Source organism: Pieris napi, chromosome 22, assembly GCF_905475465.1.
Source record: "Pieris napi chromosome 22, ilPieNapi1.2, whole genome shotgun sequence".
In the NCBI taxonomy this organism is placed as follows: Eukaryota; Metazoa; Arthropoda; class Insecta; order Lepidoptera; family Pieridae; genus Pieris; species Pieris napi.
The window spans coordinates 7,914,385-7,933,835 of NC_062255.1; the positions used below are offsets into that span (position 1 = coordinate 7,914,385).

At 32.3% G+C, this 19,451-nt stretch overlaps 1 protein-coding gene and 1 non-coding gene across 2 annotated transcripts; both read right to left on the reverse strand.

Annotated features, from left to right (window-relative positions):
* Positions 1-2,155: 2,155 nt before the first annotated feature.
* Positions 2,156-4,746, reverse strand: LOC125060812 (eukaryotic translation initiation factor 4E-binding protein). The gene is made up of 2 exons (XM_047665892.1): positions 4,546-4,746; positions 2,156-3,088 (listed from the first exon to the last, which is right to left on the reverse strand). The coding sequence occupies exons 1-2, from the start codon at positions 4,682-4,684 to the stop codon at positions 2,883-2,885; spliced, it is 345 nt and encodes a 114-aa protein (XP_047521848.1). The 5' UTR covers positions 4,685-4,746; the 3' UTR covers positions 2,156-2,882.
* Positions 4,747-6,274: 1,528 nt separating this feature from the next.
* Trnak-uuu lies at positions 6,275-6,347 on the reverse strand. Its single transcript has one exon. It is a non-coding gene; the product is annotated as a tRNA-Lys (tRNA).
* Positions 6,348-19,451: the final 13,104 nt, after the last annotated feature.

Here is a 19,451-nt window from a genome sequence, read left to right on the forward strand (position 1 = left end):
ATCAATGTCTTATAAATAAATAAGTGTATTTTATCAATAATGTCAATTAATTATGGTATACTGATAACACAGAATTTACAATACTAAAATCGATGAAATAAAAATATCGAATTGTGTTTCTAAAAACCTAGATATGTAATAATGTAATAATCAACATACTTTTATAATAATAAAAATTCATTATTAATTGTCTCTTTTGTTGACCTATATCCTCAAGTTGAGTGTTCTGAAGCCTGTAAGACCGGGCACTACCTTCTTACGCTAGAATTACAAATTCAAATAGCGAAAATGTTTTAATATCTATTGATGTATAGAAAAAAAGGGGAAAAAATCACGCAGTTGCATCGCCCGCTCACCCTAATGAGTTTATCGGAAGCCTCAACAGTACAATGTAGGAACATAAGCCATAGTTTATATTTATTTATACCACTCAGTCGGGATTTTATGATACTGACATGTATGATTGATATACATGTATATAATATGTGTTAATCATCTGTAATTAAGCTCAAAGCTACCGCAAATGGCATACAATGTGGAATCTATTTTGGAGCCAATCGTAAAACCCGACAGGGCAAAAATAACTGATCATTACTGTATAAATTTATCAACCTTATTTCGGTAAGAAATAATGGCAAATAGCTATATGTATATCAAACGCAATTCATTATATATTTACTATACATTCTGAGTCCTAATTTAACAATTAATAGTTATTTGTCAGTTAATTTAAATTAAACTATTGAATACTTTATCGGGAAACTCCTTACAGCATTTCATGTTCATACATTCAGACACGATAGCATTATTATTAAAGGGATAAAAAGATAGTTCGAAACTACACATTGGGAAAGCTATTGAATATTGTGACATTTCCCGCCAATACCATGAATATCAATGCCACTTTCAAGATTGATTTTCTCTATGGAAGGGTTAGACCGTGTATAGATAATCGATAGTAGCTTACAGCTATATAAAAAGAATTATAGAGTACATTTTTAATTAATTAATCCAAATCCCTAGAGAGTCTTATTATAATTTTCAGTATAAATTCGAATTAAACGTATCATGAATAAAAACAACGATATGAAAAGAAGTAAATAAGACTAATAACAATATTTATTAGAACAAAATCTAAGGTATTTTCTCTTGAAATAAAACAAATTTATATTTCAATACACACTAATGTAGTCCAAACAGACGAATCAAGCGATTAGACCCAGACAGATCATTTTGAAGGGTGAGGGACTATAGGGTGAAAATATTTAAAAAATCATTGTGTACCCTATATTATTAGAAATAAGATTCACTTTAGTGTATCCTAAATATGACGTATTGCAATAACTAAACACAGGGCAATGAACTATGCCAAAATGTGGACATACTCAAGAAATTGCATTCCAGCGTAGTATAATTACAACATTCCTCTTTTGACTATGTAGAGATTGTATAGCTAAGATATTGAGGTTTTTCAGATATAATCTAAAACTAAAATAGAATGTAGATCTCAATACTTTATGAAACCAGAGACAAGTTACTTACTGTTTTGGTTAAACTATGGAAAATGTAAGCAACAAATTAGAGTTTCGTTGTTTACGAACCTTTATATGTTATATCGAAAAATTATACCAATGCTAATATAAAGTTTTTTTCCTTGTCACTCATATTTGACCTTGCTAAACCCTTGGTATTAAGGTTTTGTTTTTCTGCGTTTAATTATGCGCTTGTCGTCTGCGTAGGTATATTATTTAGCACATTATCGAAAAAAACCTGTTAGATATTCTAGAAACGAAACATTTTAAATATCGAAAAAGAAACCACTACATACATAATACGAATTATTTATTAATTCTTTAGATTGTTTCACGCCAGTCTGGCGGTGTCGGTAAATGATCTTAAAATACGCCACCTACCGGAATCTAAAGTGAAACTAAACAAACAAAAGAAGCGGAAGCAGTGTTAGCCATATGTTACAACCACTAGGTCGAGAGCTTGATCCCAATTCTATATGAACACACACAAACCCGCCATGTCCCATTTCGGTTACGGCAATTATACATAAAAATAACAATATAAAGAACACATCGTTATAACACAGACGCGTGCGTCACACGTTTAAAAATATAATGTAGGGTGGCATAAATACAAACAAAAATTATTTCAATTTTTTTATTAGCAGTCATGTAATAATACATTCTCGGAACAATTTAACGCAAATATCTTAAAAGGCAATACATTTATTTTAATATCCTTATGAAATATCATATCATTATTAAAATACGAAATACTTTTAACTTGTAAATTAACTTGTGTTCATAAAATCATCAAAGGTTTTTGGTAATAACATCGATATGGTAAATTTATACGAAAAATTTCAGCACCTCATTAGTGTTGCGTCAAACGCACTTTGCACAAAACACACTACACTCATGACCCTTTGTTTTTTTTATTTAAAACGCTTTCAGCCATTCCATAAAGAATATCTATTTTTTTAAATTGTGGCTTTTATATTTTATACTTTTTTTTGCAAAGGGCTGCGTTTTTAAAACGCGTTCACAAAACCGTAGTTATAACATGGTCCTTAAAAATCCTAAAAATACATAAAATCTATGCTTAAGTCAAAATTCAAATCAGTCGAGAAAATGCTATATTTGTGAATTTTATCACCCTGCCCGTCAACTATCCATAGAGGTACAAATGTCTGTAGCTCTATCGAAGTATTATCTTTTAAATTATATACTCAACATTTATTAGGTGACTAGAGATTTGCGATTTTTTGACTTAGCTCTAATATAAAAAAATAAGCCTACGCGACAATACAATTCTGTGTCATTATTTCCCGCCACAGATGATTTCGCACAAGTTGAATAACCTTAACCTATTTAGAGATCCATAGAGAATGTCTCCTGTGATTCGTCAAAGGAGATGGAATTCGAGCGAGGCTTATGAGAAGACGTCTGTAGGTGGGCAATAGGTCCCGAAGGATTCTTCAGCATCGAGACTGGCAGTGCACATTTCGGTGGTGTTTTTGAGATCGGTGACTGACTCAGTGACATCATAAACGACCTCTCATATACAATCCTGGTACCTGAAATGAAAAACAAAATTAACAATCCCATAAACAAAAAACGATACCTTTTGGCGCCCTTTTTATAAATAATAATTCATTTAATAAACATTGAATTCTAAAGTAGACAGAAGATATTAATAATTTAACATATCAAATTTTATTGCTTATTTGAAATGCACATAATTATAAACCAAACTCATTCGATAATAGACTTCGACTCTCGAATGTAAACAAGCGTTTATGACCTTGAGTCTGACGCAATTTTTTGTAATAAAATTTATAAATATACTGATTCCTTACATCGGATTTATGCAAAATCTTACAAACCAAATATATGACGGATATCTAATGTTATCGAATAGATAAAGCTTGTCTTCACGTGTTACAGAGAAGAGATAAGAAAATAAATGACCTTGTTTTCTTATCTCAAGTAGAACTAGATAGTATGAATAATATTATTATTGTTTATTTTAGGTTATATAACTATACGATTAACGTTTTTAATTTGGCTGAGAGTTAAGAACGCCGTATAGTATTTTCTGTTTACGAAGTGTTTTAGTAAATGTGTAAAATTTCGATTGCATAGTATAAGTAATCGTTTAAATAATATTTATTTAGTAATAAATCTTTAATACATTTGCATTAAAAAGATAACGATTTAACAAATGTCGAAACTTCAGTCATCACATTTTTTTATAACTAATATAAAATTACTTTTATCTTTACTATAAAGTTCTATATTTTTTAGATGTGAGACAAATTGTAGCGTCCACGAGGTAACCGGTCATGTCTAAATTTACTATTACCTTCAAGCTTCAATTAAATGTAATTAAGCCAAGTAGCTGTAACGTACAATTTACTATGTACGTTACAGCTCAGCGTTATCTCATACCATTTTAAGGTACTAAATTAAATTTGACCAATTGAATCTGTGATATTACATATTTAACTTCTGTATGAACTTTACACCTGTGTGGACTATTTTTTTAAATAATCGGCCTAAAAAACAATATGATTGATAAAAAAAATATTAAATAAACAAATATGTATATATCAAAAGCAGGAAAACCACTGAACGTCACAAGAATTTGTTCTTTTTACTTATTAAATGTCACATGTTTTTATTAAATGTCAGTTTTAGGTTAGAATATCTTGAGTTTGTTTATCAATATCGCATGTTATATTACGTAACAAAAACAATGTGCTTTGCACGTGCCTTATATGTTTTTCTAGTTTCTTATTTATGTTATTAAGTGTCATTTTCACGTGAATATTTATGTGTCATATATGACACATAAACATCCGGCACTTTAAAACATCGAACGCGTGTGGTGGTAATTGGTATTTTTTTCTGCCAGCCGGCGAGTTTAAATAGATTATTAACAAGCTTTTATTCATTAAGTTGCGAATGATTCCGTGGGTCCAGCCCCAAGAATATAAACGTAAGACTTATAAAACTTGAAGTAAACAAATACCTCCAGGTGTTGTAGAGTAAATGGTGCCTCCAGGAGTGCTGGAGTAGACATCTGGCATTTGCGAAGGATCCGTTATATGGACACGCCTAGTCGGGATCGTCTGGCTATGCGTCGCCCTTGCAATTGGTGATGCGGACATTATTTTCTCTAATCACAACACACACTTGTTAAATTCAAGAAACACTGAGCCGAGTTCAACCGGCGACTAAAATAAATACGCTAGCTCCGAGCCACTCACACGATAAACCGATAACGTAAGCACACAACGCACACATTGATCATGTGTATCGAAGTGTTCAAAGAATAACATGTTTTTCTAATGGTGTAAAAAAAAATAGTGTCATGTATTTTTTGTCTATACGATTATAATGACTAACATTTAAATGTACTAATTATTTTGTTTTTGGGTAATAACAAGATGTGGAATGTGGTATTGCGCAGTGCAGATAAACAGGTTCATAGATTTTACATTTGGGTAATCTATTGTAGGTGGTTCCAAGGAAAACAATAATATTATTTCAAACTAAAATTATTGGACTACATTCTATTGCGCATTTGTGAATACGATGTGTCTATTTTAGCGTTATATTTAATTTAAAACTATATTATATGGTTTCCATTCCCCAAAATTTATTACACAAGTAGTGTTTGCGATAACCAAAAGATAATAAAAAAAAATACAAATTAAACCTCACGGCCCACGTAACATTTTTGACAAAAAGTAAAAAATATTGACTCTACCATAATCGATTACCTGACATGTTTACATCACGTACTAATCTTTGCCAACATTACTCACACACGTACAAAAGTTAATGCGTAGTAGTTTTATTTTATAATATTATGGTGACATAATTTACATCCAACCTGATCAGAAGTTAGATAAACACATTTTATTAATAATTTAGATATGGAAACAGTAGTTCAAAACAATAGCTGGATTTGGTTAAATTAGTTGCACACCTTTTTTCTTTCTTATTTCGTGACTTCTATATTTTTATTTATGTACCATTTCTTATGTAATAGGAGGCAAACGGGCAGGAGGCTCACCTGTTGTTAAGTGATACCGCCGCCCATGGACACTTATATTGCCAGAAGGCTCGCAATTATTCTAGTCTGAGTCTAGTAATATAGATTATCAGAGAATAGAAATTCAACGATATTAATTTGCCTTATATTGGATATTATTTGTTTATGACTACCCAGTTGTATTATACAATATTTCTCAAGAATAAATAGCGTTTCTTTTCTGGAGATGCTACTGAGCTGATAGTAAAAAATAGGCGATTTAAAACTTTATGAAAAAGTTATCTAATATTTTGTTTTCGAAATATTTGTAAAAGAAAAACAAATAACAGCACACACACTCGCGATGTACGAGAATATTTTTATTTTATCACCACGTGTTATCAACCGGTTTTAAAGATGAAACAGCCTTGATCTTTAACGACATAGCAACGGGCATATTCGGTTAGTGTGTCAATAATGCTCCTGTCATCGTATGTTTTTAATAAGAATATTTAATATTAGTTGTAGTCTATGTTTGGTTAGTATAATTATAATTAGTAAAACAAAATAAGTACAAAAAATTTGGGTTTTTCCAAATTTATTATATACAAAATACAGAAAAAAATAATAAAAATACAATCATGCGCATTATCAATTGAAGTTAACGAGCAAATATTGAGAAATGTTGATAATAGTTTCTTAAGTCGTAACAAAAAGTTGCCGCCCGAACAGGGACTTGAACCCTGGACCCTTGGATTAAAAGTCCAATGCTCTACCGACTGAGCTATCCGGGCAATGATGAACAACTTGAATAATTGCAACGATTTCGGGCGTGCCTTTTATATCTGAGTTTTTTTCTAACGTAGCAATAGTTTTTACTTCGTTTTTTATATTCAAAATTCATTCTTGTGTTATTTTTGGTTGACGTCGTTTCTACTTAACATAAGACATAATTTTTTCCGTATACCTGCATTTTTGTTCGCCTTCTGCTCTAGAATTGTTTATGTTAATTGAGAGAATATTTGGTATTCTATTCACAACTTTCAATACACACATTTATGTGCCTGGTATTGCAATAAATAGCTATATTCATACGTGACTTGCTGAATACTCCTTCATCGCGAAAGGATTCACACACAAATGATTCAGCATAATCCAAGTACTTACTTCAAATGAGCCAAATAGACACCATATAGTCCTGAAATGGTACCCACAAAAACCAAAAACCTCATTAAATGCAACTGCTGTATCTAAGGTTTCAAAGACTCCAAAATTAGGTACATCCGGTAAGATGTCAAATTACACTCCGTCCCTGATTTTGCAGGAAATATCTGCTAAAAAAGCTGCTGCTAATATGAGAGAGAGTCTAATTGTGATTTAAAAATAAGTTTTTTCGTTTTAATTGTTCCTATTTAGTCTCATATCCTCAAATTGAATTGTTCAAAGTTTTATTTTTGTACTAATGTGCGAAAGGTATTTTACTAGCGTTTTAGATGACTATGACCCCCAGAATTACCCTATTACGGTACTATTCGGTATTCGGCCTAACCGGCTACGTTACCAAGTACATATTCGGTCCAGTGCCAACGGTCAAGAAAGTTTATATAATATTATGTTATCTTAAGCAAAGGTCGTGGGTAAACAATCAACATCTGTCACTTTTATTTCGCACAATTTACACACACACATTTACATCGTCATGAGATGTAAGACCTCAACCAATGTGATTTATGTAAATATTTTTAACACCACTATGTGCTGAAGTACCCCAAATACAAGAGATAAACTTCAACAAAACGTTTTTAGTAAAAAGAAGCAAAATATGCATTCAATTTTAATACTATTCCGGAGTTCAACTAACAAAAACCTTTTCGCATTTAAACCAACCCTACCAGGATCATAACCTTTTAACAAACTCATTTAAATGAAAGTATACGACATAGGTTACGTTTCCTAATATTCGGTAAGGTGCAAAATATTCGGTATTCGGCGATTAAATTCTTCCTTCCAATAAGTAACAATGGATGAATAATAAAAGTAAAGCTATAATAGAATGTTATGGAATGAAATAATAGAGTTTATAATTTATTTATTCCATAACAATAAGTCGATCATTAAAAATAATATTTTTTATACATTAGTCACGTGACACAAACGGTCACAGATTAGTCGAATCATGCCATAGGGAATGGTGCGACGCCATCTTGTCTAGAGAAGAGTTTTGGCGGGTTCTTGAAATTTTGAAATCCAATATTCAGGATTATTGTGTAGTATCTATAATCACAAATAAATGATCTGAAATAGTTTTTAAGATCTTGTCAATCCATTCATATAGTGTCATAAATAAAACCCAAAACCTTTACACACACTGTGTACCTACTACTGCCCTGCGATTCTGTAACTCACTTTTCGAACTCACACAGCGGTTTTTGCATCGGCGGTCGCTCTCAAATCAGTCGTGAAGCAGTCATTTTATTTATGATTTGGCATTCTGAAAAGGTGGGAGCTTGTAGTTTATTGTTTATCAGAATGCCAAATCATATGAATATAAATAATATATATAAAATGACTGCTTCACGACTGATTTGAGAGCGACCGCCGATGCAAAAACCGCTGTGTGAGTTCGAAAAGTGAGTTACAGAATCGCAGGGCAGCACGTGCACGTGAGACGAAAATGTCTTATCCGACAATATTTCCAGTCCTTTACCATACCATACTATATAAAGCAAGGCGCTCTTTAATAAAACTTTAAATAAACTTATGCTATTATTTACTATAAACCTATGTCGAAATAAGCTTGTTCGGTGATCACTAAAACACAATATAACACACGTGTGAAAAAAAAACAAAATATGTTATCAGAGATTATCAATCAAAAGATGAAGTGACATAAACAAAGTTTATCTTTGAGTTCCGAATAATCATGCATATTTTAAATGTTGTAGGCATAGCTAGAATAAATTATTAAAGTTATACGAGATCCGATAAATAATATACCTACCCATATAAGGGTAAGATTCCGAGACCTAGCGCTCTTACTCAAAGGAATACTCGAAATGATCGTAGGTAAACCTCCGTAAATTAATGAAAAGAACCTTCGAGAAGGGAAAGTAATTAAAGAAAATCATATCCTTCGAGAGTAATAGGTTATAACAATTATTACTTTACTTGAAAAGTGTTCTAAAAAAGTAAGAACATACCATAGTTATTTGAGGTAAAACCATGAACTGGGATTAGTAGATATTATTTATTTTTTACACTTCATTAATTTTAAAATAACATACTTATAAAAAAGCAGGTTACAGAAGTTATTAGGCAACGGGCCTTATCGCTAACAAACGATTTCTTCCAGGCAACCTTAGTAAAGTACAAGAAGTGCATAAATAATTAACAAAAAATAACTAAGTATATCTAAAATAAAGTAGAATAAAAAAAAATAGATAATAAAAATAATATAATCAAAAATGTAAAGGCTAATCTATATCAATCACCCTATATTGATTCACAATTAATATATATGAGTAGCCAATTACGAGGCAGAAGATAAATGCTCCAAAAAAAAACAATTAATTACTTTGTTATCTTAATGAGAGTCCAAACGCTGTCAAAGCTAGATCCAACTGCACTCAGAAGCCACGATTATTAAACTTCTATCTATCTATACGAATTTTTTCCCCAGGTTGCTATGGTTATGAATTCATTATACTTCCTTGGGCCAAATTATGGACAAAAATAATTGCTGTGAGAATAAATATGTATGTATTCAATAGAAATCCATTGTTATTTTCACTCTTTAAGTCAATCATTGTTCAGTATCAGCCAAGCGGTTAAGCGCTCAATATAAGATTGGAGTATTATAAGTTCCATTTTTATGGACAATAAAGCTCGCTCGCACTACTCTGGCGACATGCAAGGAATCCGTTTAGATTTACCAGTTCGAACTCCTGACTTCAATCCAATAGAGCATGTCTGGTATGTTCTAACTGCGCAGTTATGAATAGATTAGCTCGTGAATTTAATTCTATTATGTATACATTGTTCGTTGTAATATAAGAAAATCCGTAACGTCAGTATTTATGGATTGTAGAAATATAGAATAATTAATTATATATTACGTTACGGCGTTATAGCTGCTCAGTTTATTCTAATCTGTGGAATATTTGCGCCAAATAGAAAAATCTCAATCCCCCGTATACAGACAATGAATTGAAAATAGTAATACATAATAGTAGGTGCATATAAATTACATAATTACATAACAGAATCTTTATTAATTATTGTTATTTGTTAGTTATCTTATTATTGTTACGTAGTATTACTACTGTGATGTGGTTAATGAATGTGAATTTATTTTTGTACGAAAGAAGCATTGACATACACCGGAATAAAAGAAAACTTTTTATACGACTCTATTCTCTGTGCCTATACATACGCACAATATAATTAGATCAGATTTTAATTAATATCTAATTAATAATATTAGAATTTAAGTCTAATAATAAGGCAATTCTTTCATAAACAAAGGTTTTTACTCTTAGTCTATGAACAAAAGCAGAAGCCCTATTACTTCGTTTAAATTTTTATTTGTATAAAAAAACAGTTCTTTACATATTCAGAAATATTTACAGTTAGCTTTTGTATGGCCTTATGACTTTTCAGCGCGATAAGTATTTTTAAGTCAAGGTGAGAGTTCTGCCCGTGGGAATATATATTATGTAAAACGAAATGTATTCATATTGGTAACATTATTGTATTTTTGAGCTTAGCTAATTAAGAATTTTGTTATATTACACAACATATAGTCAACAACCTATTAAAACAATGACGTACATTATGACTTTAAAACGTCCTTTCAAATAAAAAAACCACTACCCATATTATATTTTTACGCAAGAATCACGCATTAAAAATATATACTTAATTAATAAATAACAAAGTTAATATGTTACTTTTTAGACAATCTATATAACGTGTACTCATAAACATATTCTGTTTCGAAAAGAAAAACTTTACTGCACAAAACAAACACTGCGATTCCCTGTGTTGTGGGCAGCTAGTATATTCTATTTCACATAGGTACTCATGATTATAATAAGGAATAAATTCTACATAACACGAACTATAATTTTACTACAAACAAATAGTTTATTTTCGGTTACAGACAGGATTAGAAGACTTTGCTTAAGATTGTTAGTGAATGTACAAATTGAATCGAGTCAGAGTTTTTAAGAAAGTGCTTAAGGATTAAAGGGCGTCTGTAAGAAACAAAATGCGTTTTTTGGTTGGCTTATATGTAGGTTTGCGTCGTGTTTGATGGGGTGTAGTTGGTGTTTGTTTCCAAAAAAGTCGGCCATTAAGCGTAGTAGTCTAACTGTTAGTTAAAGTTTTATTTCGTCGTACAATATTGAAGATAGGTGTGAGTAGTGGATAGTCTTAAGTAATCATTAGTTTAGTTTTACTGAGTAAGGGCGTAAGTTTTGAGGTGATAACGATATTATAAATCGATGAACGCCGGCTGCACGCACGAAGAAACCTGAGTCATTGTCACGTTCCGCCTGAGTCGAGCGTGCAAGCGAGAGCGCAGAACAAGCGATAGAGAGGCACGATCGGCCTAAGCGTTTTTTTTGCAATTAATCTATATAATTTAATTTAAAATATTATTTTAAAAAAATTAAAATATAACATGATAATAATGCAAATATAACATATAACTATTTGCATAATTATCGAAAAATTATAATTTTCAATTAACTCATTTGTATTATACAAAATAAATATTTTTAATTATTATATAAGTGGAACACTTCCCTCCATTAAGATGATGCAGATTTATGGTGCAGACAGGTGATAAGAAATGTATTAGAGCAAGGCGGAAGGAATGAACCCAAACATGAACCCAACATAATATACTTTGTAGAATACAATCAGAGAGAATCAAGGCGACCAGTAATACATTTGAGATTGACAATTCGACAAGGCCTTCGCGAAATTTGTTCAAAAGGAAGAAGCTGGTATTTAGGAGCACCAGTAACCAGTTAAGTATTATAAATCAAAGGTAACAATGTAGAATTTTAACAAGATAATACCTATATGTATATTATCTAGTGACCTTATTTCATATGATATCAGTAATCCCATTAAAGCTGTATCGAATGTTTTAAATTTTGAATCGAGGCTATCTGCAGATGTATTATGACTGCAATGGACTGTACAATTTTTGTTTAAACTGGGTTTATTATACAGACAAGTACATACATCTCACATGGATCTGCATTAATCTTTTTTTAAGTAGGGTTAAACTTAGTAACACACGATATTTTATATATATTACTAGCGGGTCCGACAGACGTTGTCCACACGACTTATATACAAAAAAAAATATATCTATTTTGTAAATCAATTTCGATTCCATTTGAACACACGAAAATTTAATCAAAATCTGTCCAGCCGTTTAGGAGTTTAATTACGAACACATGCACAGAAGATTTATATATCTACCAGCTGTTTATTTGCTGTATAACCTAGATACCTACGGCAGCGGCATTGCCCGGCAGATCTATCTTCAAAATCTAAATAATTTATTCATAAAGGTAACTTAATGTACACTTATGAACGTCAAAAAAGAAATACATATATATTAAATTTAAAAAGAAAGAAATATATATTAAAAAAAATATATATAAATTAATTAGCAAGCAGTCTTACATTCTCGTGGGAACAACATGCATATATACACAGTCGAAATTAGTAAAATCACCGCATACACGAATTCAAGTACGACCAGTCACCACAAGTAGCACCCGTTCACGAGTATGACGCATGGCCAGCCATCGGCCCCTCGTCATACTTTAGGGAGAGAGACAACCCGACGCATGGACGTCAGTGTGCTCGTCATATCATAGACTATATACTGTAACTGTCTTTGGCCATACTATAAACTGAATACTGATCGGTTCGTCCGATGAATATTTTTTTTATTTTCAGTGCCTTTGACACATTACAAAACCAATATAGAAGTTAGATACAAAAGAACAACTACATAGTAACTTTTTAAAATGTTTATACAACAATGTAAAATATAAAAGCAGTTCTGTTAAGCTATATATCAATAACTTCTGTATGACTTCTGTATTCGATGCAGACATTTAAAAACGTTTATTGTCGGGATAAAATCATTTATCAGAGCGTTTTTAGGCAAAATTATAAGAGATATTATCAATGTTTTAGTTTATTATTGGCAATAATGATTTATTAATACAAAATAGGTTACATAAACCGTTGTTCATAACAATCGACTGGTCTGTTCTATTTATATTTTAACACGTTAAACATTGATTCAGTCACGCGGATAAAGAACTTTTCATAACGAAACTCGTAAAGCTTGTTCAATTAGTGACGAAAACACAACGTGCCATTGTGGGTTGAGTAATAATTTCTGTTTAAAAACAACGAAGTAGCAAGTATGAAGGGTTATTTATAAATGAGGACGCAGTTATCCGACTTCGAATCACGTTATCAGTTTGATCGATGTGATGTTTTTGGGATCGGATGTAGTATGATCTGTTTAGGCTTCCACGAGTACTGAATTATGTTTACATATAAGTGTGTCCACGATTTTCTGGTAATAATTATATACAGTAGCATTTGATTTGAATAAGGTCCAACAGGGAACAATCTAGTTCTATTAAAATCAGTTTTTGAGATGGAGTAACAACGGATTCTATTATATTTATAAATAGTTAATGTTAAAAGGTATGGTTCTTTCTATGTGCGCATTTAACATGAGGTGAGGGAAAACATCGTTAGAAAACCGGTTTGCCTTAGACCCAAAAAGTCGACGGCGTATGTCAGGCACAGGAGGCCGATCACCTACTTGCCTATTAGATTAACAGATACAGAAATCTTAGGCTCAGGCCTAAAAAGGTTGTAGCGCCACTGATTTATTTTAAAAGGTATTTAAACTAGGTTAAACTTTTCTACTATGTAATTAGAGTTAAGAGTTGGTAATGGAATAAGATTTTATGTACTACACCAGCACCATACCAAGTATTGATTTATTTAAGATTACATATATTCATAGAACTTCCAGATGTTTGAAATAATATCGAATCACGTTATCACGAAATTCTCTTAACATATTTGGCAATAAAATCAGCTTTTTTTATTGTTTCCACCTCAAGTACCGCATTCGCGTGATCGCAATGACCATTAGTGTCAAGTCGTATACTAAAGCAAAGTCGTGAAAGCATCTTCCCTCGTCATCGGTGGTTACAGAGCCGAACCAGTCGTCGAGTTAAAGTCGCCAAGTATCACGATTTTGCGCTGGTGTGAATGCTGGCATGATCTGGCACGGAATGCCAATACTTATGTATGTATACTTCTTTGGCGTAACAAGTACACTTTTTTGTGATGGTTTACTGGTGTTCGTTTTTAAATGCGTGTATATAAGTTCACACACATGTTTCTTTATAGAATATTCAAAAATTTGATTTTCTGACTAAATATATTTAATAAAACTTGTATAATAGGATTCTTAACTCCCAATTGGCTATGATTTATATTAACCACAATAATAAGAGCTATTAAAGCGTACGTAGAACGAGCGAGGCCTAACAATCGTTATTTTTGGGGCCATGTAACCTTGACCGCGTTCATGGTATCAACTGTTGTATCTACGTGCCTAGTATTAGGAAGTTGTGTGAATCACATTAAAAATGCTATTTCGAGTTAAAATATCTAGGACTGTGTCTTCTGGGAGAATTCCTTAGGAATGTAATATCTTCCTATGTTTAAATGACTTTAGTCTAGTGAATTTCTAACTATTTAAAACACTGTTAATAAAAGCCGCATTAATCTTTTCTGTATTTAAGGACATCTAAGCGTACAGACGACAACAAGTTTACAATAAGTATTTAGTAATTTTGGTAAAACATCTTCGTGTTTTTCGAGTCCAATCAAACCGGTTTATTCATGCAGTGAAAATAATAATGTCCACATTTATTTTAGTATTAGCCGCAGATTCTTTTTTGTATAACAGGGGACAAACTGGCAGGAAGGCTTATCTGATGTTGAATGATTCCCATAGATACTCAGATTGTCAAAGGGCTCGCTAGTGTGTTGCCGGGCTATAAAGAATTGGTGAACTCTTTTCTTGATAGACCCTAAATCGAATTGGTTCGTAAAAACTTCTATGAGCAGGTTGCATAGTGGTGGTGCGCGGTAAAAACTGCTTTATAAATCGCTCAGATCGCTTTCGCTTTTTTTTCTTTTATAGGCAGGTAATCAGTCTTTTGTGCCTGACATAAGTCACAGATTTTTGAGTGTTGGATTCAGAGTCCAGACTAGGTAGGACTATACATTACATAATGCGTGAATTATGGGGAATGCTCCTTCACCGTAAGATCCAGCGTTAACTGAAGAATCTAACGACAAAGGTTCACTTATTACCTACTCAGTTTCATATCATTGTATTTCTAAGTAAAAATATTTGCGGTAACCATGTGTTTTACAAAATTGTTTTTCTATTTTTTTCTGAATATTTTTTCCAGTGATGGCCTTGAAGTTGTTTACGCCGATTTGTGTTACGTAGAGCATTAGTGTTATTGAATAAGAAACAAGAAAGAATTTGAATAGGAAAATAGCATTTTTTAAACATGACTATGGTAAAAAATGTACTCTTGAACAAAAAATATTTAACTCAAACTCAAACTCAAACTCAAAATATCTTTATTCAAGTAGGTAACTAAGTACACTTTTGAATAGTCAAGTTAAATTAATCGTAAATTTACATTTACTACCAGTTCGCAAGTCAAGGGCGTAGAGCGGGTAAGAAGAACTGGCAAGAAACTTTCCGCCACTCTTTTTAATCGCCAAGTATTGTCATACAAATTGTTTGAACTGGAGCAATTCAATCCCAAGGATTAGGATCATTTAAGTAGTCCTCAAATTTATAAAAAGCTTTGTTGATTAATTTTCGTTTAACGAGGACTTTGAATTTATTTAGTGATAATTCTCTAATTGCGCTTGGGAGTTTGTTGTAAAAACGAATACAATTTCCATATAAGGAGTGATTTATCTTTTGGAGCCTGGTTGGTCGTACACTCAAATTAGTTCTATTTCGCGTATTATACTGGTGAAAGTCACCATTTGTTTTAAAATCGTTTATATTTTTTTGGACATACAACAAGGCTTCAAGAATATATTGACCAGATAGTGTCATAATATTTAATTCCTTAAACTTATTCCGTACCGACTCCCTCGGAGAAACACAACAAATACCCCGAACAGCCCGCTTCTGCAGCACAAATATGGATTGAACCTCTGCAGCAGCACCCCACAATAAAATGCCGTACGACATAACGCTATGAAAGTAGCTATGATACACAATTTTAGCCGTGTCCTCATCAGTAAACTGTCGGATTTTCTTTACTGCATATGCTGCAGAGCTCAGCCTATTCGAAAGAGTCTCTATGTGTGGGCCCCATTGGAGTTTACTATCTATTGTTATGCCTAGAAAAACAGTTTTGTCAACAAAGTTTAGTTCACTGTCCTTAATTTTCAGGTTACCAATATCTCGCTTTACGCTAGTAGTTGTAAATCTAATACATTTTGTTTTATTCTCATTAAGCAATAAGTTATTTACATTAAACCAGTTAACTATACGAGAGATAGAATTGTTTACATCGTCCAATAATACGTTATTCCTATTCACTTTAAATAGAAGTGAAGTGTCATCAGCAAACAATACCATCTCATGAACTTCGTTGACAAAGAATGGGAGGTCATTTATGTAAATCAGAAATAAGAATTTAAAATTATGATTCAAAATATTAATATTCGCGATAACATGAGTTCGCTGCTCTGTGATTAAATAATATAAACGTGTATAAAACAACTTCTGTGACATAAATATTAATGGCGTTCAATTCAAATCACTTGGTCATCGTTCGTTCGTTCGTTTCAGCCTGTTGAAGTCCACTGCTGGACATAGGCATCTCCCCAAAATTTTTAGTGCGGCCTGTCCCCAGCGCTTTGCATCCAACACCTTCCCCACCCTCCCCAGGTCAAATGTGCTCCTATTCGGCGGCAGCCGTCCACTTGGTGATAAATTGTTTAAATTACCGCGTTTATTTTTCTATAGTTTTAATAGTCAGATTTTAATCTCCGGCTGAATAAAACTGCTACACCGGAAATCGAACAATCGGGCCATAAGGATTTTTTTTTTTATTTCTTTTTTTACAAAATATATTACAATCATAATAGGATACATTAGAAAACCGCTGTTGTTTGTATTAATGTAACCATAGCAGTCTTGTTTAGGAGCGCGACAAATGCATATAAAAGTAGTTTTTTAATTTAATGTTTATGTTGGCGTTAGGCAATCTAATAACTGATTGGGTAGACCATTTATTTTCCGCGGTAGCAAATACCTCAGCGTTCTCTCGCCGTATACGTTGTGTGCTCTCGATGTATAGAGTCGAACTTGCGTTACCGCTCGAGTCTGTACGTCATGCTCCACTCGTTTTTTTATGTCATCTCGAAAAAAGTGCTCGACTAGAAGACACACAGCTTGTTCTGAGTTGGCAACGCACAGAGCCACACTCTTTATTTCCTAATAATTTCAAACATACAATGTTCAACTCGCCATAACAAAAATATTAGAGCAACCTGCAGCACCTCCAAGTAATCGCCTTTTACCGAGAAACCATTATTTCTTAAATACATATCCAATAAATGTGTTATGAAATGTCCTAAGTTAACACCAAGAAGTGATCGTGTTCATTAGTATAGACCTTGATACGAGGTAGTAAACAACGTTAGTCATAAACAATACGTAATAGACACACCTCCCTGTTTACAACTATCAGGAAAACATTAAGAATTCTTACATACTGCGACGATACTTAGTACGTATTAAATACTTTATACGTATTAAGGAACGTAAAATCCGGATGTATTGACTGCTTTAAGGAACAACAGTGATAGTTAGCTTGATTTGATTCATTATTTTTATGTGAATAAAGGATGACTACGGGTTATTAATCTCTTCGATAATTAAGCGTATCTCTGAGTGTCGAATAAATGCAACCGCAGTGTTGTTATATTTGGAAGTCCCAGTGCCGGATTAGCCACATAGCAAGAGTAGCAAATGCTACGGGCCCCGCGAACTTAGGGGCCCCGCGCTCCAACGGATGTCTGACAGTAATAAAAAAATTATTAATTTAGTAGCGTAAAATATCTTGCACACCTTTAACGCGAAGCACTTAGTCTATCGTAAAAATAAGTACGTATTTATCTTTTTAACGTTAATTTTCAAATTTTAATTATAATCGATATACATATTTAGACTAGCATGTTATTTGTGCCCTTCAGATTTTTATTTTTATATAGGTATACATTTATTTTGCGAATTTACGTAGCCGAGATTGTACTTTTCTAATCGATTTTAATATTATATAATATCGATTATAAGTATTTCGAGGAAACAGGCGAACTATTTAAATCCTAAAGCCTAACCAAGGGCCCCTAGGCAGAATTTGCTACAGGCCCCGCGCTGGCTTTATCCGGCACTGGGAAGTCCCTGTAAATAAAGATGAATTGGAACAGTTGAAAGGCGACGAAATGTTCCATTTGCCTAGCAAATATATCGCACGGAACGATATTAAAAATGCTTTTTAAAGAGTGTACAATCAGTTTCTATTATTTTCGTGTGTTCCTAGATGTAAGCTTTTATTGTAAAACCCTTTTCAAATAAATAAATGAATAACAGGCATCTACCAGATCGTAGATTCGATTTCAAGATGTACCTAATTGTATCGATTCGGGACGCAATGAAGACTTATCAACCTTTTTCGAAGAAAAATCAATAAACAATAATAATGTCTTCATTCGGGTATGAAAGGTTACAATTCCCGTATCAATTTATGTAAAAAGTAAATCTATAACTTTTCTATGTATTCAGTATTTTGGAAGCTTGCCACGACAGACGACAGTACATTGCCCTATAGGTACTAAAACTTATCGTATTTCTGGTACTCTTTAGATAATTTTATTTCGATTATTGCTACAAAAATAGTATTTATTTCATTTGATTCAGTATGTACATATAACTTTAGATTTGGCATACCTGAGTTTATACTTGGATGAATGTTGTGGTAAACAAAGCAATTAATATTATTAATCCAGCAGTCAATTAAATGTTTACGTTAATAACAAACGCTATACTTTATTGTTCGTGACGTTTTACGCAAATCTAACTAATATACAAAAAATAATTAATTGAACAGGGGGGGGGGCAAACGGCAAAATTATATTGTGTATGTATGTAGTATTAATTTAAAACATTTGTTCAGCATAAAAGCTACATTATCCAAATAATATTTACCCCCGAAATACTTAGTAATATTACACTAGTTATAGAGTATAAAGTATCAGCCTTACGATCATGTATCGCGCGTAAATGTATAGAGCAAGCATACATAATATTATGTATGTACCTATCCTACTACCCAAAAAAGTTAGACATGGGGAGAAATGGGCTGAAATTGAATAGGAAAAACACTTTTTTCGTGGCAATCAAGGTTTATAATAATTTACCAAACATTGCCTAGACTCTAGGCCCTAGAGTTCTTAAAAATCATAAAAAAAATATTATTCTATTAATGATTATTTACGTGAAACATTATAACTAACATTAATTTGATAACGTAATAATATATTTTATCACTACAAATAATATAAGAATGGACTATTAATGATATGACTCATAATGTATTTAACTTCTATGTACAATTCCTTCTAAGACAAATATGCACGCCATTATGTGTGGCAGAATATGCGAACTTTAGATTGTACCACCATAACATTTTATAACATATTCTTGCAAATAAATTATTATT

Coding starts and splice junctions, on each gene's coding strand:
- LOC125060812 (XM_047665892.1), bottom strand. CDS start 4,684: ATGTCCGCATCACCAATTGCAAGGGCGACGCATAGCCAGACGATCCCG. Junction 3,089..4,545: donor TTACTCTACAACACCTGGAG/GTATTTGTTTAC, acceptor TTTTCATTTCAG/GTACCAGGATTGTATATGAG.